Consider the following 18,634-nt stretch of genomic DNA (forward strand, 5'->3'; position numbering starts at 1 on the left):
CAGCTTAACACAGTTTGTGAATCCGTCCACAGAAATCGTCGATGAACAGGCAGTGTATGACTTGATTCGACAGTGCGCAATAGTCGAGCTCCCAGTACAGCAGCCAAAGCTCCAGCCGGGGAATTGATTGCCTTTTTAGTGGTGCTACCTTCGACCGTGACATGACTAACGCACACTTGTAGGTTCCGTTTACCGTTGCTCTGAAGTACGCCACTGTTCCATACGCATGTTCACTAGCGTCAGTGAACACGTGTAATTCGAGGGAATCGATTTCGTCCGATCGTAGACTACCGAAATACGCCCGTGGAATTCTCACTGATTCCACGCACGGTAAAAGAGCAGTCCATCGCTTCCAATCTGCCCAAGTATCGTCGTTCACTGTTTCGTCCCAATCATAACCCAGTCGCCATAGGTTTTGCACAATAAGCTTACCGTGCACCGTGAAATGAGAAAACATACCTTGGGAGTCAAAAAATCCCATCACGCAGCTGAGGATGATACGCTTTGTAGGTCTTTCGTCGCCTTCGAGAAACGCCTCAAGATCCGGTCGATGATTTGCAGAAAACAAGAAAGTGTCCTCAGTCGGATTCCATACGATTCCCAGGATGCGTTCGGTTTCGATGTTTTTGTCCTGCGTCAAACGAACGTTGGTCACGACTTTCTGTTCTCCGAGGTTGCGAAGCACTTCCTCAGAGTTGGACACCCAATTTCTGATTTGGAATCCTCCTTTTGCATGTACGTATGCTACGTCCTTCGCTCGTTGAACAGCTTCTTCTACGTAGTCCACGCTGTCGAAATAATCATCAACATAGTGGCTTTTGATGATTGCTTCTGCTGCACTTGGAAAATCGTTGGAGAATTCAAGAGCATTCAGGTTCTTTATGAACTGAGCCGAACACGGAGAACTTGCGGCGCCAAATGTGGCAACATCCATTATGTAGATGGCCGGTTCATCTGTACGGTTTGCTCTGAACAGAAATAACTGTGCCGATTTATCCACCTCGCGTATCCTCAGTTGGTGGTACATCTCTCTGATGTCTCCACCAAAGGCAACCGGTCGCTCTCGAAAGCGGCATACGATTTCCGGTAATGCAGTCAGCAAGTCGGGTCCTTTTAGCAGCTGAGAGTTTAGAGAAACGCCATCGACGCGTGCCGCCGCATCCCACACCAGGCGAACTTTGCCGGGCTTTTTTGGGTTTAAAACCACGTTCAAGGGCAGATACCACATCCTGCGACGATCCATTTTGGTCAGTTCTTCAGCCGTTGCTCTATGCGCGTACCCCTTGTTCTGGTATTCGATCACTTGTTGTCTTACAATCTCGTACAATTCAGGTGTTTTTTCTAAACGTCGTTCCAGATGTTCCAAACGCCGAAGGGCCATCGGGAAGCTATTCGGGAACACTATATCGTCAGCTCTCCATAGAAGTCCCGTCTCAAAACGGTCTCCTATGCGTTTCGTCGTCCGTTCCAGGATGTCACGGGCTCTTCGATCTTCCTTCGATTCTTGAAGTACAGCTGTCGCCGATTCTTCGAGGGCATAATGCACTTTTATGAGATCATGAATTGCTTGGTTGCTCACTGCGTGATGACCCACAAAGGCTTCGCTTATAGTTTCTCCCGTTTGTGGACCATACACGGTCCAGCCTAGTTTTGATTTCACTGCGATTGGTTCTCCCGGTCCACCTAGTTTGGTTTCGATAGGTGCAATGACGTGGATATTGTTTAGCCCGATCAATAGTCCTGGGCGCCCACTTTGATAGGAAAGGAAAGGCACGTCACGCAGAAAAGCATATCGCTTCGCCATTTCCGGGGATTCAAGCGATTGTGCAGGAAGAAGCAACTCACGAACCGTCTGCACCGTCTTAAGCAAATTCTTCTCGTTGCTTCCAGGGGATGAAATCCATAAATTTGTGCAGATCGAGTCGCTTTCAGTTCTGGAAATATCTGAAGTCCAGTTGATTGTTAATGGGAGATTCACGCCGCTTGCGCCAATTTTATCCGCCAAATGCTGCTCAATCAGTGTTACCGACGCACCTTCATCGAGGAATGCCAGAGTGCTCACAGACTTTTGTCCGCAGTGCAGCATAACGGGTAGCATACGGAAAAGAATTGAACCGTTCACTCGTACATGCGCATTAATCGCTAACGTCGTTTGTGGGGGATGCAGAAGCGGATTGTGGCGTTGTTGGCAGTCGCCAACATTACAACGTAGCTTGAATTTACACTCAGCATTCCCGTGGTCGTTGAGGCACACCTTGCAAAGCTTTTTTTGCTGCGCTAGCTTGATGCGATCGGCCGCAGGCAGTTTTTTAAAGTCTTCGCAATATCTCAGACGATGATCATTGCGTTGGCACACTATACACGGCTTTTGTGACCGTCTTGCATCGTCGCTTTTATTGGAAGGTTCCAACGAACTGTGGTTGAACACGGCTCCCTTCGATATCCCTTTGGTGGCCTTCGTCGACACAGAAACCCTTGGATCTGGTTTGATCTCTAACGAAACGTTGGCTTCGCACGCCTCAGCTACGATTTTCGATAGGAATTTCGAAAGCGTACACAGTGTCACAGACTTCTTCTTCTTCTTATATCGAACCCATTCGCGTTTGTCACCAGACGGTAGCTTGTCTACCAAATCTTGTAGAAGAAGAGGGTTTACTAGATGCTCCTTTAGTCCGGCCATCTTGAGGTGATCGCAGAGTTGCTCTACGGCGTTGCCAAACGGAACGTAGCTTGCGAGCTTATCTGCCTTCGGTGAATCCAACTTCCGAATCCGCTCCAAGTGGCATTGGAGCAGCTGCTCCGGCCTTCCGTACATCTGACGCAACTTCTTTATGACTCGAGGAACGGATTTTGGCAACAGAAGTTGGCAACGCACGCTTTCTAGAGCCGGCCCTTTTAAGCTCTCTTGCAAGCGGACAAGATTTTCGACTTCGCTGAAACCACATGCTTCCGTCGATGCTTCAAATGCCCCGATGAATAACGGCCATTCTTCGGGCTTTCCGGTGAAAATAGGTAACCTTTTCGTAATTCCGTTTCTGGCCGCCAGCTGAGCCTTGGACGGTCCCGTCCTTGGTTTCTCCGCTTCGGAATCCGATTCATCCTCTGCAGACTCCTCCTCTGAAGACTCGCTGTCAGACGTCTCATCGCTATCGTCGCTGTCGGTTTCATGACCTTGTTTACTTGGGGCGAGTGGCTTAAACTTTGACAAGTTCGATCGAACAGAGACATTTGTAGCATCCGCGTTGACGAAAGTCGCTCGAGAACTCTCTCCCAGAAAGGCTGGATTCCGATCAACTGCCTTCGGAGTTTCATCAGCTTCGGACGTTGTGTTCAACTGTTTTATCTCCTGCTGGACTTGATCCATTTGAGATCGATACTGTAGTCTCATCAGTTTCATCCGGTCTAAATGCTCCTTTTCCTGTGCGAGTGATTGTTCAAGCAACTCCCTCTCCAATTCCATCTCTCTGTCCCTCATCTGTTTCTCCATTGCCATACGTTTTTTCTTGAACTCTAGATCCATCTCGATGCGCTTCTCTCTCATGATCCGTTCCATTTGCAGCTCTTCATCTTTCGACTTCTGCTCATTCTGCAACGTTTGCATGATTCGGGAAAGATGCGGTCCAACTTGGCGGTCCGATTTAACACTCGTCTTATCGGAGTCCGACGTATGTCCAGAAGCCTTTTTGGATGTCTTGCTGCTTCTTTTTGTGGTTCCTTTTTTCTGGCGTTGACACTCATCCGCGGAGCAAAACCACTTCGGTTCAGCCAAGTCAGCTTCCGTGGCATTGACGCACCGACAATGGAACCAACCTTTGCAGGAATCACAGCCAACCATCTGCTCGTTGGTATCCGATGTTTGCCCACAGGAACTGCAAGCAGTCAGTGTGAGATCTACGTTTCCATCCGTCATCGCGTTGGGGTTAGGTCCAGTTACTTCTTTTTTAGAAATTGTTCGGACCGGTGGCAGAAACACTAGATTTTTTCCAGCAGCTTTTGTAGAAGCTAAAACTAATATTCATTTTATTAGAATTATGTTGCAAATGACTTACAATGTACTTACAAGAAGTAGTTTAGTTCTATCGCCTCATGCAGCGGATGATGGAATAGGTGCGTAGTCTCGTTTACCTCGTAGCCTAAGTTTCATTTGTCAAGTTTTAATTTCATGTTATGTATGTTTCAATGTTAACTATACTCACAATAGCTTTAAGATTCGTTTTAGATTCAACCACTATGCCGGGTAAGTATGAATTATATAATTTTAAGTAGATTTAAGCCTATATTTCCCAGCGACACTAGATAATGATATAAGATTTTTTATTAACAACTTTATCCTTTCTGCATGTCACTATCATTAATTTACTTACGAGAATCAAATCAATTCCAATTCAACACTGGTAAACAATCTATAAGCTTTAATTTTATGCTATTATTAAGAGAAATATGTAATAAAGATTTTGGAAAAACTCGTATTTGCGACAATCTCTATCAATTTTCGCTATCTCATCCTCCTGACAGATGTACCTCATCGAAACGTCAAAGTGAATTGTCAACCAGTTTCACTTGTTAATTACCGGTTCGTGGTCCCTCGCCAGTGGTGCCAGCACAATATGTATAAATAGATATTAAGCATGAATTGTATTGAAATTGGTCTACGTTTGATTGACGACAATAAATAAAAAAGGCTCATAAAGTAAGTACTTTAAGATCTACTTCAATTTATTGTTGTTACATTACTGATGCAGTATAACATCCTACAGATCCGTGGAGCATAGTACTGAAGAGAAGTATTTAGCAAAGATGTTGCATGTCCTCCAAGAACTTCCTTGATTTTACGACCTACAAGCGTGATCAATGGATTGATGCTGCATTACTGATGCGGGATAACATCCTACAGGTCCATGACACATAATACTGTAGAGAAGTAAATTTCAAATATATTCGATGTCATCCAAGAACTGCCGCAAGTAAAGGCAAGCTTAATAAATGGACCGTTATTACATTGCTGATCTTATGTAACATTCTACACGTCCATGGAGCATAGTTCTGTAAAGAACTACTTTCCAAAGATATTCTAGGTCATCCAAGAACTACCGCGAGCAGAAGTCTTAAGATCTATAAGCGTAATCAATGAGTTGTTATTACATTACTGATGCGGTGTAACATCCTACAGGTCCGTGGAACATAGTTTTTTAGAGAAGTAGTTTTCACAGATGTTGTACAACCTGCAAGAACTTCCGCCAGTAAAGGCCTTATGACTCTCAAGCCCAATCAATGGATTGATGTTACATTACTTATGCGGGTTAGCACCCTACAGGTCCATGTAGCATAGCTCTGCAGAGAACTACTTTTCAAAGATGCTCTAGGTCATCCCAGAACTTAGTAAAAGTAAAAGTTGTTACATTACTGATGGTGTAACATCCTACAGGTCCATGGAGCATAGTTCTGTAGAGAAGTAGTTTTCTAATATGTTCTAGGTCATCCAAGAACTTTCACGAGTAAAGAAAGGCCTTAAGATCTATAAGCGTAACCAATGAGTTATTATTACATTACCGAAGCGTAACTGCCCCTTAGTTCCACAGTAACTGATCGATGGATGACCTTTTGGCGAATCGCATCTGCTGTTTCTAGTCCGGCATTAATAAACTCGGTCACAGTTCATTTATAGACAAGTTCACCTTTAATAATTACAAGTTGGTTAGGCTTACAAATGCTACCAAAACTACTAAAGATATTATATTCTTCAATAACGGTAACTTTGCTGAACGCCATGGATCTAGAAACAGCAGTGCGCAACTTATGTATCGTTTACATTTACATGGCACATACAGCGCCCCTTAAGGATCGGACGCTTGTGCCGTAGCTGAAGGTCTAGTCGGCTAGACCAACGGTATTAGAAACTCACTTTTATTAAGTCCAGAGTTTGTAACATCGTCATGTGCCATCCAGTAGACGTATCACTCAGCGGAAGAAAAGCGCAGATAGGCAACGGGGCCAGAGGATGCGTTGAGATTACATAATTACAGAATTACAGAAGCGTAACATCCTCCAGGTCTCTTCTTCTTTCTTTATCTGTATTAACGAGATTTTTAGCCCTTGGCTAGTTCATCTCGGGACCCACGCTTTACTTCCCTTCCGAAGGAAGAACTCACATTTTGCAAGTTTGTCGGGAGCATCGTTCTGTAGAGAACTACGTTCCAAAGATATTCAGGTCATCCAAGAACTTCCGCGAGTAAAGGTCTTAACTTAAGGTCTACAAGCAAAATTAAAGGAATGTTGTTACATTACTGATACGGAGCAACTTCCTACAGTTTCATGAAGAATGGTTCTGTAGAGAACTAATTTTCAAAGATGATCTATGTCATCCAAGATCTTATGTGTAAACAGCAGGATACAATCACACTTGACACTTTTCGTCGAAACAACCATTACGTCAGCGTAGATAAGCTTGTACCTCTCGGATCTTGCGCTGTTTCTGAGATCATCACCTATGAACTGTTTACATTACCAGTTTCGTTCGCACCTCTTGTCACAAATCCCATAGTTTTTGCGGAACCACCGCAGAGTATGGTATCGAGAATGGTAAAGCTTACCTCCGAGATTATCTGACTAGTCCTGCAGCTCGAACTCGGAATGTCCAGCATTCGAGATGGCTTCTCTCCACTTTTTACCCTTGGGAGGTGGAGCAGGATCGACCCATAAGAACAAAGCCCTATCCGCTTACACGTAGAAGGACTTTCCGATGCTTTGGTCTGCCCTAATGGTGGGAAACGACGCTACATCTCCGGGGATCTCTTACTCTAAAGAGGTTTGCATAAAACCTCCGCATATCGTTCCGATGCACGCCTTTAATGCGCTTCAACAATGACACTCTTCATGCTGAAACTTCTTGCTGCAGTGGGCTCGTTTCTAGTCCGCTCTTTTCAACCTGTACCGCCCACTAGCATTCAATTCCTGACGGTATACTTCGTCACTCGTTGACACTCCTCGTGAAACCAAACAACACGTGGTCTATCTGGGAGCAAGTATCTCTACTCGGGTGCAATCTTACCTGTTAACTGGGTACTGCTGATTGCCACCCCCTGGTAGTCACACAATCTCATTTCGAACACTTTCACTAGGCCTTATCAAGGCTCTTAAGGATGCTAATTAAGCACTGGTTCAAGAATTTTCTTGTTATTGCTTCATCTGGTTTCCAAACACAATGACGTCACATCCACACGTTTAGTCTTAAAGACGCCACTATAGTGGATGAGGTACTTGTATGGTGCGTTGGTCATGGGTTACACCGTTCGGAATTAAATTGCAACAACGTATATTTTGAATAGCTGCCACATTCACTTCGACTTTATGCAGTTCACAAAACAGGAGCTGGCTGAACACCTTCAGGTTTATGCAATGTTCTCGCGTGCCGAGAGCCGATATTCCAATCGTTGTCTTTAACTCATTGCTTGGTTCGCTGCCGTTGGAATAATCCGTTTGCTGTACTCATGCTGTTCTTGGTAGTTAAAGGCTTTCAGTAGGTCACGTTGAAAAGCCTCCTTTCTAAGATATAGCTGACGCGTTCTAAGTTTTTATACTCAGCCGAGTAAATGCAAACGTAGATGCGGCCAAACATCTCTTTAGTGACGCACCCGCTCAATCAAGTTCAAATGAAAAAAAAAACAGATCCATTTTTGTCAGCTGCTTCGTTTCGTTGTGTATTAGCTGATGGGTACTGGGTAGTATTGATGCCTTGACTAGTCATTCAAAGAGGGAGTTGGTTCATTCCAGTCTAATATCGGCTGAAGCGCAGTCATACAGTCTAAATTGTCCCTTCAGACCTTCCCCACATCGTTCAAATGTTCGTGGAAATACTGGTTCTACCTTTCAACCATCTTACGTGCTTCCATCAAGATTCTTCAGTTCTTATTGCTGCACAAAGTTTTTGAAAAGGACGTTGTGCTTCTTGTAGATACCTTCATGCGTCTAGGAGCATTTTCTCCTAATTTCTTCATCAAACCATTAGTGCCATTAGTTGTCTGTTCGACGATGATCTCGGCTGTGTCATTGTTGGCTTCGTTGGCTGTATTACAAGGCCTATTGTAAGACTCGCATCTTGATTTGGTTTAGTTTCTTGAATCGCTCTGTGTCATAGCAGGCAGCCGTCGGTACCGTACATAATACATTGTGACGGACGGCTACTTCTGGACTCAAAACAAATAAACTACCTTAAATCATTCTACTGATCAGTTTCACCACTATCTCTGAACGTGACTCACTTGAAAATTATGCCGGTACTTATACAGCACCTCAATGACATAATCTCCGCACCATAAAGAGAACTCTTCAATAAATTTTCCCGCAAGCAAAAATCCCCCATTCATAACAGTTCAAAGCTTACATCACGCTTTCGACACCTGTGATTGACTGTTGACAACTGCCTCTCGGCTTGAACCCCCTTAATCCTTGCGATTTATTCAAATCCCTTCGCGCGAAGATAACCGCGCGCGAACATGACTAAAGTTGACGAACCGCATGGTACCTACCCTATCTACAACACACCTTCCCAGTCATTGGAAGGATTTCCGTTCGATATCATTTCGACGACGACGACATTCTGCGTTGCCAACGAACTCCTCTGTCGTATTCGGAATAAAGTCCCGCAATCAATGGCACGGTTGGGAACCTAGCCTAGCTTACCGTTGATGAGAAACGCGTTTTATGGCACGTTCCTTACCGACCGACAACGACGACAACAACGATATTGATCAACAGCTTTCTGATAATCTGCGTTTTTCTTTCAACACCCGACCGACGACAACATCAACCAACGCAACGCGACGACAATGACACACGATGCGATGGTGCACTGATAGGCGCGTAGTGCGCTCGATATCGAGATAGCTCTGATTAGCTTCATCACTTCGGTATGGTGGGATATGCGCAGCTAGTAGCAGCCGCGATAGTGTTTGATGTTTGATACTAACAACAGGAAACAGGACGCATTTGAGTTCTTGTTGTTGTTGTTTTGTGACCCTAACTAACCCCCTACGATCGATATTAACAACAGGTTTTAGGTAAGATAACGAAACACGACTTTATTCATTTTAAACAAACTCACTGCATATCTTCCATAACTTGAAGTAGTAAAGTATTTTTTCGCTCCGACCAACGCTTTCCAAGGCACTTTCTTAACTTTTCACTAGTGACACCTAGCGGATAAACCTGGACTCAACTAGCTCATTATCGGATGGCATTTAATATCCTAATATCCTGATGAGCCTTTGTCGAAGACGTTCATCATCGAATGGCTATTGATGTCCTGATCAACTGTGTCGAACATGGCATAGTTCTACGTAGATTGGATCTTGAATATTATAATTTTTGACACTCATTACCGCCATCTAGTGGATAAACCTAGAAATAAAAAGTTTATCTTCGAATAAATCACTACAGCCACCTACTAACGCAAATATGTACTAAACGACGTATTATCGAAGAGTCTCTGACCCCCTGAACAGCTTTGCTTACAACACAAGCCCTAATATCGCAAAATTACTGATCTGGACATTCTGGCTTCTGATTTCGAAAGTTATCGCAGGGCTTTATTGGGCTTCTGGAGAAATTTGGAGGTGTATTTAAATAGGTGCTTAATAAACTAAAAGAAACTTATGAAATGTGTTATACTAACTGATTTGCTAAGAAATAACTGCAATCTTCCTGTCTTTTTGTGGTTCCCCTGACTAACACGTCCCCAAAAACGTTTTGGTTTTGTTACTTAATTCATCCCGGTCAAATCACTAACCCCCATCTCCTCCTCTCTTCCAGCGCTGGAAGGTCTTCCACCACGTGACGGAGCTGTTCATCCTGGTGCCGGCGCTGCTCGGCCTCAAGGGCAACCTGGACATGTGCCTGGCGTCGCGGCTCTCGACGCAATCGAACCTCGGCAACATGTCCAGCACCCGGGAAATCATCCACATGATCGTGGGCAATATCGCACTGGTGCAGGTGCAAGCGACGGTGGCGGCGTTCATCGTGTCCCTGTTCGCCATGGGCGTCGGGGCGGCCATGAACGGGCGGTTCCTGTTCGACCACGCCATGCTGCTGACCGCGTCGAGCATGTTCACCGCGACGTCGTCGTGCTTTGTACTAGGTAAGTACCGGGGACCACAGACAACAAATTCAGGCGAAATTCATCAGAAAATCACCCCTAAGCTGAGGTGTCTAGGTGAAAGCGTGGGTGATTCCTGAGCTAGACGATGTCAAGTGCGCATGGGACTTTACACACCGTCTGTGTTTGAAGTGTAAAATGCTCCGGTAAACAGTGCCCCTTCCTGTCTCCTCCATAGCCATCTTACAAGTCGGATTCTAATGAAGTGTAATGATGCAAAGAGATTTACAACGCCGTGACCGGCCATAGCGGGCACGACACGGTGTGGTGGGGACTTAATGGCTTTAGCAAGCACCGCCGACGGTGATATATTGGTGGTATTGTACCGTGTATTCCGGGAAGTACCTACGTTGTTGCAACTGCTAGCCGGAACAATGAAGATGAGCGCATTTCAAGCGGTATGGCACGGCTACTGTGTAGGGCCCACTAATTAGTATTTTAATTGCTGGTCTCTTTGAACAGCTCTGTATTTGCGACATAGCTCAAATCGCGGGATTCAAGAGAACTAGAAAAGTAGCAAACTTGAATAGTGTCTGTTCAAAGAAGCACATCATTAGTTCATATTCCAGACAACCAACAGTCGCATAAGGATGCACGAATTACATCGTATAAAGTACTGTTTAAATTACTATCGCATATACGCATAAGGGATGCACATTTTTCATCGCATGTGATGTTATTTTTTTAACTTAATGCGATTAATCCAGTCAAGTCATATAAGAGAATCAACTTATAAAAAGCATGACAACCTCGCAATAAACGACATTCTAATGTTTTATTGCGATGAACATAACGTATCCGCATAAACGCGCGAGAAAACTTATAAAGTGTCAAATAAATTCTTATTATTATTATATGTTGCTTTCACAACAAAACCCGCTGCCAACTTTCAGTCGGCATTTCTGAATCATCGCGACGAATCAAGTACCACCTCTGCTGCTGTTTGTGTTAGTGAGATCGGAGAAACGTTAGACTTTCGCCAGCTGATTGGCTGGCGACGATTTCACCCGCGACGGATCCAAATCGTCGCGTTCGATAAGGGGGAAAACCGAAAGTACTTATTATGATCATTATATGTATGACTTTTTGACTTCACTTGATACTTTATATTAAAATACCAATTTAACTCGCATTGGTATACAGAAGTAGTTGCATAAAAGTAAGCATTACATCTCATATACCAGGGTTTCTCTATGGATTGCAGACATTTTCTCGCGCTGTTGATAATTTTCAAATTAATATTTTATGGAGTCGTTGCTGTTGGATGGACCGCCATCATTTCGAATGTTTTTGTCAAAACATAATAGTCAAAAGTCAGAAACACGTAGGGGAAGGTGGGGTAATATGCACCCCCTAAGCAAACGTGGCCCTATATCTAAGATTAAGATGATTTTATGGGTGTCTTGCGTTTTGAAAGTTGGTTTACTTATTTGTCTAAGAGACGCCAACTTTTGGTCCGCGTGATATCAATTTTACCTAATCAAATTAACAATTTAAAAAAGTGTTACGTTTTGGGTGCTGAAAAACTGTTGGGGGCAAAACGCACCTTGAGGTGGGGCAATACGGCCTCTGGCATTTTCCGCTTTGAAATCTAATGAAATACCAGGCGGCTCCATCTTACTATTTACGGCAGCAAATGGAAGGAGTAGGAGGCGGATGGTAGTTAATAGGTTGATTCCATATAATCAGCGCGCAATTGCTTAAATTGCATGCGCTTCAAATTAGAAAATCTTTCCAAATGTGGAAAATCATCGTTTTCCACGCTTTTCATTCGAATATTCTTTGCATTCTTGGGCTTGTCCGGCTCAATTATACGTCTAGTTTGCTTGCATCGAATTGAACTTCACTTATATAATGGATTAGCGTGAGTGCGTTTTGCCCCGGGGGTGCGTATTACCACAGGTTACCCTAATTAACTTTAGCTCGAGCTTTGTAATATTGGCAGCAAATCAGATCTGAATACTTACAACTCAGTCAAGGGTTTCAACGGTCTTAGTTCATGCCTCCAGGAAGTTCAACAACAATTAGTTCTACAAACTTTCAAAATTATTTTTGAGAGGTCTGACAAAAAAATAAGATAATGGGGGCCATAATTAATCTTAAGCTCCCAAATTCAGGGTTACGTACAAAAGGCTGAAACACGAAAGGCTGAAATATCAAAAGGCTGAATTACGAAAGGCTGAATCACAAAAGGCTGAAAATGTCAAAAGGCTGAAATAACATAAGGCTGAAATAATTATTCGACTAGTTTTCAAACGGCGAGCCTTAAGGCAACATTAACATCACAGACAAACAGACATAACACTCTAATTATTCATATCGTACACTGATATAATGATCTTTATGAAAATTTGCTAGTTGGCCGACCACTCAGCCCTGACACTTGCATTGGCTTTGCTTGAGTTTGACGCACACTACCACTCATTGGTTGATGGTTCATTGTATGCAGTATTCAATATTCACTTAAAACAGAATGCCGAGATCGGCTGTGCAAATCTCGGTTAAAGTTCATTTGCTGAATCTCGACTAAATACTTGACGTTTGAAGTTTGATGCCAGCGGCACCCATAGGTGCTGCTACGAATAAAATTGAGTTTTTGCTGATATTTCAGTTAAATTTAGGTTGCCGAGCAATCGGCTGTGCGGATCTTGGAAAAATAATGGAAATTAGCCGAGCTCAACTGAGTGTGTTGATCGCCTACATAACTATGACAGTATTTCTCCAAAGAATAGCATATATTTAAAAGAAGGAAAAATCTCTGATCACATTGTTGACAGCTGTAATGGCAACCAATCTCCATAACAGCATGACTTGAAAGAATAGCTCATGCTCAAAGAAGGAAAAATCTCCGATTGAAATACCATCAGTCATTTTGTGTGTTAGTTGGTATGCATCATTAGCTTCTTCACTAAGCACATTCTATGACTAGGACTCATATATGTAGCCGATCTAGTTAGCGAACGGGTAGTCATGCTGAGGGTGACGGGTTCGATTCTCCCTCGGGCCAGAAACTTTTTGTAATCAAAAATTCCTTGACAACCGCGGGTATAAAGTATCTTTCTGCCTGTCACACGATATACAAATGCAAAGTGGTCATTTGCAGAAATGGGTATAGAAGCTGAAAGTAGGCTCTGTCTCAGTTGGGACGTTACGCCAGAAAAAAAGAAGAAGAAGTACTATAACTCATTTCCTGCATTTTTGCAATTTCAGCCTTTTGTGCATTCAGCCTTTTGAAATTCAGCCTTATGTTACCTTCAGCCTTTCGTGTTCAGCCTTTTGTGCATTCAGCCTTTTGAAATTCAGCCTTATGGTAGCATCCCCAAATTCAGGCTGTTCGGAAACAAAACGATTACGGTATCGATTGATGCCGTTCTTTTTGTCATCAAACGTGCTCACATCTAAAAAAAAATACAAAAAATTAGAAACAAAACAAACGGCGCTTCTATGCTTTGTTTAGAATATGATGAAAGTGTGAGCAGTCCGCTGAATAGTTGCATACTGTATTACAACTATTGCAAACAATTAATATTGAAATTGCTTTTCTTTGTTCAGAAAATAGTTGTTAAAATTATAGATCTACAGTTTTGTTTCTAAACATTCGTGGACAAAACTGTTACAAACAAAACAAACGAAATGACTAAAAGTACAGTAGATCGGTCTGTGCAATACTTTTCAACTGCTAGTCCGGTAAGTTCAATCAATGTGTAGTTATTGCACCTACCAAACTTTAAAATAGTGTGCCAAATAAGCTCGAATGAACAGTTGGATGAAGTTCACGTTCATTTTATGTCACTTAATGGCTTGTTGGCACGCTTGTTGGCATCTGTCCGTTGTTGCAGATATCGAATTTCGTTCGCCAACTGAAACGTAAACATATTGCAGATATTGAGCATCTACTGTAGAATGAAACGAGCTCACCAGTTTATATGAAACAGGTTTTGCGACCATCGGTGCACTGATTGGGTGATCGGAACATCACAAAAACAAACAAACCTCGTCGGTCTCCGGTATCTATAGAGATAAGTGCAGAGTTTCCCATTGCTCATGTGTACATAAATGTGACAGCGAGCCTCCCACCGAATTGTCTCCCAGCTCTTCAAAATCGCAGTGTGCTGCGCTGCTAGGAGGCTCACGAAAATCTGGTGGGTGCGAGCTAGGCACATAGCTCCCGAAGAGCTCGTCTCATGCGCTGCGTGAGCTGTTAATATCTAAGGTGAAAAACAACTTCAGGGTAACGAAGAACCTCAACAACTTTTTTTCGTACACAACACAAGTGTCTGGTTGGTCTATGCAATACGACTAGGGACTATCAATGCAAAGGTTAAGGTTTCAATTCTCGTTCGTTTAGGAAGTTTTTTCCGTGAAATTTTCTAATTTAATCAGCGCATGAGACGAAGCTCATCAGACACATCTTAAGAAAAATGAGGCGCACAACTTTCAGTCTCAAAATGTACTGTGCTCCTGGGAGCTTGCTTGCAATGTGGCTCCCGTACATGGGACTACAGCACGTGCACAATCAACTCTGGATAAGTGACATTTCAACACACGAACACTAGCGTAATTTTTTTCATACACAAAAATGCACGCCAATTAAAAGCCTATTCGGAATGCATATGCAAATTTTACCCAATTAATTTAGGAAAAACGGCTAAGTAATGATAAAACTAACAACCGCGGAGAGAGAGCACATATTTTCCCCGAAGTTTCACTACTACATCTACAAAAGATACACGCACACATTTGATCGTGATTACCGCCATTCGACCCAAACATGTCAGCCGAACAAATGTTTTTTTCTTCCATAAATTCACGCAAACACGAAACGACGAACGAAAATAAACCAGTATCCACGCAGTTCTAGCACAGACAAACAGACGACTCACTCTACTCACTTCTCATCGTTTCTCTTTTCAACGGTTCGTTCAAATATTCTGTAGTTTGCAAATCTCATAATCATGGCGCTTGCATGGTTTTTCCTCCTGTTTGGCGTTTGCTCACTACCGCCATCTACTTGGCGGTTTAAGAAGCACATCGAGATTAGCATTGGACGATTATGTTTTCGTAACGATGGTTTTAATTGCAATTTGTTCTAAATGATACGTCTGTTTGTCTGTGGCTCTATCATGCGTGCGAAACAAAATGTTGTAGCGAATATAATCGCCCAGGACGATTCTTTCTGACTTCAAATGGCTCGTTCTCCGAAACTAGGGCACCAAATTGCATTCAGTTTGAAGTATCATCAAGGGGAAGAGTGTATCTTAACAATGATTTGGCGGGGATCCCCCTATGACCCTCCCCCTTTCTGCGGGGCGGATCTATGTGTGGCATGATCCATAATATTACCATATGATCATAATTTCGACTGGAAAACATATTGTCGTTGTTAGTGACAGATTATTCTATACATGTAATTTCGGACCTGATTAGGTCAACCGGTCATCCGATGACCTCGGAACAGGTTCTGGGGACCCTGGAATCTCCGATAGAAATGGCCATTTTTCGATTCCAAATAAATCCCATCATGCGACACCTCAAATTTCGCAGAATGCCGCGCGTAATCCAGTAAAACGAAGAAAAATGATTTCGATCGATTCAGGTCACTCGGTGACCTCGGAACAGGTTCTGGGGACCTTTGAATCTCCGGTAAAAACGGCCATTTTTCGATTCTAAATGAATCCCATCATGCGACACCTCAAATTTCGCAGAAAGCTGCACGTAATCCAGTAAAACAAAAAAAAAAAAGATTGATTCTGGTCACCCGGAACAAGTTCTAGGGACCTTGGAATCTCCGATAGAAATGGCCATTTTTTTATCTGTATTAACGAGATTTTTAGCCCTCTCGGGACCCACGTTTTACTTCCCTTCCGAAGGAAGAACTCACATTTTGTGAGTTTGTCGGGAGTGGAATTCGATCCCAGGTCCTCGGCGTGATAGTCACGTGTTTTAACTATCACACCAGGCCCGCTCCACAAATGACCATTTTTCGATTCCAAATAAATCCCATACGATACTTATAATTTTGCAGAATGCCGCGCGCAATCCAATAAATCAAAGAAAAATGATTTTGATCGATTCTGGTCACCCGGAACAGGCTCTGGGGACCCTGGAATCTCTGGTAGAAATGGCAATTTTTCAATTCCAAATAAATCCCATCACGCGACACCTCATGGATGAACCAATGAAATAATTCGTGAAGAAATTCCTGGAGATATTCCTAGAGGAATCCATGAAGGAATCCCTGTTGGAATTCCTTGAGGAATTCCTGGAAGAGTTCCGGGAGAAATTCCTTTTGGATTTTTGGAAGAATCCGTGGAAGAATTCCTGGAGGAATCCCTAGAGGATATTTTAGAGGCATTCAGCAAAGAATAAAAATAGAAAGAATGCCCTCTCTTGCCTTTTTCTATGTAAACGTCAAGCGACAAGACAAGTGGCGCTCTCTAAGCGTTTCAAGGTGGAAGCTCTATGTAACAGTGTTCGTGGTTTGTCATGAGAGAAGGTGGTGTGCGTATGTTTTGGTATCCGCATACAATCAGTAACGCACACTACCGCATGAAGGTTGAACTTTCATCCGCAGACAGTGCTGCGGTAGTGTTCCCCCGAGCAACAGCGGAGTGGGCTTTCTTGTTATTCTTATTCTTTGCATTCAGCCAGAAATACCTAGGAGATTTTCCGGTGGAATCCTTGATGGAATTCCTGGAGCAATCACTGGAGGAATTCCTGGAAATATTTCTGGAGGAATTCCTGAAGCAACATTTGGAAGCATTCATGGAGGAATTCCTAGAGGAAATTCTGATTCTTTGATGAATTTCTGGAGAAATGTCTGGAGGAACTTCTCGAAGAATTTTGAAGGAATTCCTGGAGGAAAATCAGGAGGATGTTTTGAGTAATTTCTGGAGACATTCCTAGGAGGAATTCATCATGCAACTCCTGGAGAAATTCCTGGAGGAATCCATTGGGGAAACCCTGTAGGAAGAATTTCTGGAGGAATCCCTAGAGGAAATCTGGGAGGAATTCTGGCAGAAATTCCTAGAGGATTTTCTGGAGAAATACCTAGAAGAATCCCTGGAGAAACTCCTGAAGGAATCCTTGTAGGAATTCTTAGAGGAATTTTGGGAGCTACGGAATTCCTGGAGAAATTTATTGAGAAATATTTGGATAAATATTTTAGGCTTCCTGGAGGAATTCTTGGAGCAATTTCTGGAGAAACTCCTCGAGGAATCTCTAAAGGAAGTCCTGGAGGAATTTGTGGAGAAATTTCCGAAAAAAATCATTGATGGATCCCTGGAGGAATTCCTGGAGCAATTCCTAGAAGAATTCCTGGAGAAATTTCTCGAGGAATTCCTGTAAGAGTTCCAGGAGACGCACCTTCAAGATTTTCTGGATGAATCCCTCAGGAAATTCCTAGAGCAATTTGTGGAAGTAATTCTGGAGGAATTCCTGGAGGTAATTCTGAGGGAACTCCTGAAAGGATTTCTCCTGGAACCCTTCCAGGAGTTCCTTCAGGAATTCCTCGAAGAATTTTTCCAGGAATACATCCAGTAATTCCTCCAAAACCTCCTTCAGGAATTTATCAAAGAATTCCTTCATAAACTCCTCCAAAAGTTCCTTTACAAGTTCCTGCAGAAATACCACCAGGAATACCTCCAATAAAACAAAGAAAAATGTTTTGGTGCCAGGGATTCCTCCAGAATATTTTCTTAAAAATTTCGTTAAATAATTTCTTCGCGACCCTCCATAAACCCCTCCAAAAATTGTGGTAGAAATTTTAAGAGGATTTTTTGGAGGAATACCTGAAAGAATTCCTGGAGAAATTTTTGGAGGAGTTTCTGAAGAAACTTTTGGAGGGGTTTATGGAGGGTCCCGAAGGAATTACTGGACGACTTTTTTAGAAAATTTTCTGGTTGTATTTCTGCAGGAATTTCTGAAGGAACTTTTGGAGTAGTTTATGGAGAAATTCCTTGATAAACTCCTGAAGGAGGTTTTGGAGGAATTACTGGATGTATTTCTGGGGTAATTCCTTGAGGAATTCCTCGAAGGGTTACAGGAGATATTCCTTGATAAATTCCTCCAGAATTACCTCCAGGGATTCATCCAAAAAAAAATATAGAAATTTCTGCCAGAATTCCTCCAAGATTTGCACCCCTCCCCGGATTCCTACAGAAAATCTTAAAGAATCCGGAACTCTGCCAGGAATTCCTCGAGAAATTCCTCCATGGATTCATCCATGAATTTCTTCAAAAATTCCTCCTCATTTTTTCTAGGAATTCCTATTTTGGAGAAAATCCTCTAGGAATTTCTGCCAGAATTCCTCCCAGATTTCCTCTAGGGATTCCTCCAGAAATTCCTCCACGGATTCCTACAGAAAACCCTCAAGACTTTTCTCCCGAAACTCATTCAAGAATTCCTTCAGGAATTCCTCGAGAAATTCCTACAGGGTTTTCTCAATGGATTCCTCAAGGTTTTTCCAAGAATTTCTTGAGGAAT

General features: G+C 42.9%; 2 protein-coding genes across 6 annotated transcripts in view; one reads left to right on the forward strand and one right to left on the reverse strand.

Annotated features, from left to right (window-relative positions):
• LOC134285174 (uncharacterized) lies at positions 1 to 8,906 on the reverse strand. 5 transcript variants are annotated; one of them, XM_062845380.1, is made up of 3 exons: positions 4,365 to 8,906; positions 4,197 to 4,292; positions 1 to 4,133 (listed from the first exon to the last, which is right to left on the reverse strand). In XM_062845380.1, the coding sequence occupies exon 3, from the start codon at positions 3,908 to 3,910 to the stop codon at positions 5 to 7; it is 3,906 nt and encodes a 1,301-aa protein (XP_062701364.1). In that variant the 5' UTR covers positions 3,911 to 4,133; positions 4,197 to 4,292; positions 4,365 to 8,906; the 3' UTR covers positions 1 to 4. The 5 variants fall into 5 exon arrangements, with proteins under 5 accessions (XP_062701364.1, XP_062701363.1, XP_062701359.1 ...); XM_062845379.1 differs by having other exon boundaries at positions 1 to 4,008; positions 4,061 to 4,133; positions 4,197 to 8,906; XM_062845375.1 differs by having other exon boundaries at positions 1 to 4,292.
• LOC109405326 (solute carrier family 41 member 1) overlaps positions 8,493 to 18,634 on the forward strand; it is a 23,736-nt gene continuing 13,594 nt past the window's right edge. The window contains exons 1-3 of the mRNA XM_062855291.1: positions 8,493 to 8,651; positions 8,856 to 8,906; positions 9,808 to 10,132. Of these exons, the coding sequence (XP_062711275.1) occupies positions 8,493 to 8,651; positions 8,856 to 8,906; positions 9,808 to 10,132 (535 nt within the window). The remainder of the gene's footprint in view (positions 8,652 to 8,855; positions 8,907 to 9,807; positions 10,133 to 18,634) is intronic.

Source organism: Aedes albopictus, chromosome 1 (assembly GCF_035046485.1).
Source record: "Aedes albopictus strain Foshan chromosome 1, AalbF5, whole genome shotgun sequence".
In the NCBI taxonomy this organism is placed as follows: domain Eukaryota; kingdom Metazoa; phylum Arthropoda; class Insecta; order Diptera; family Culicidae; genus Aedes; species Aedes albopictus.

Coding starts and splice junctions, on each gene's coding strand:
- LOC134285174 (XM_062845380.1), bottom strand. CDS start 3,910: ATGACGGATGGAAACGTAGATCTCACACTGACTGCTTGCAGTTCCTGT.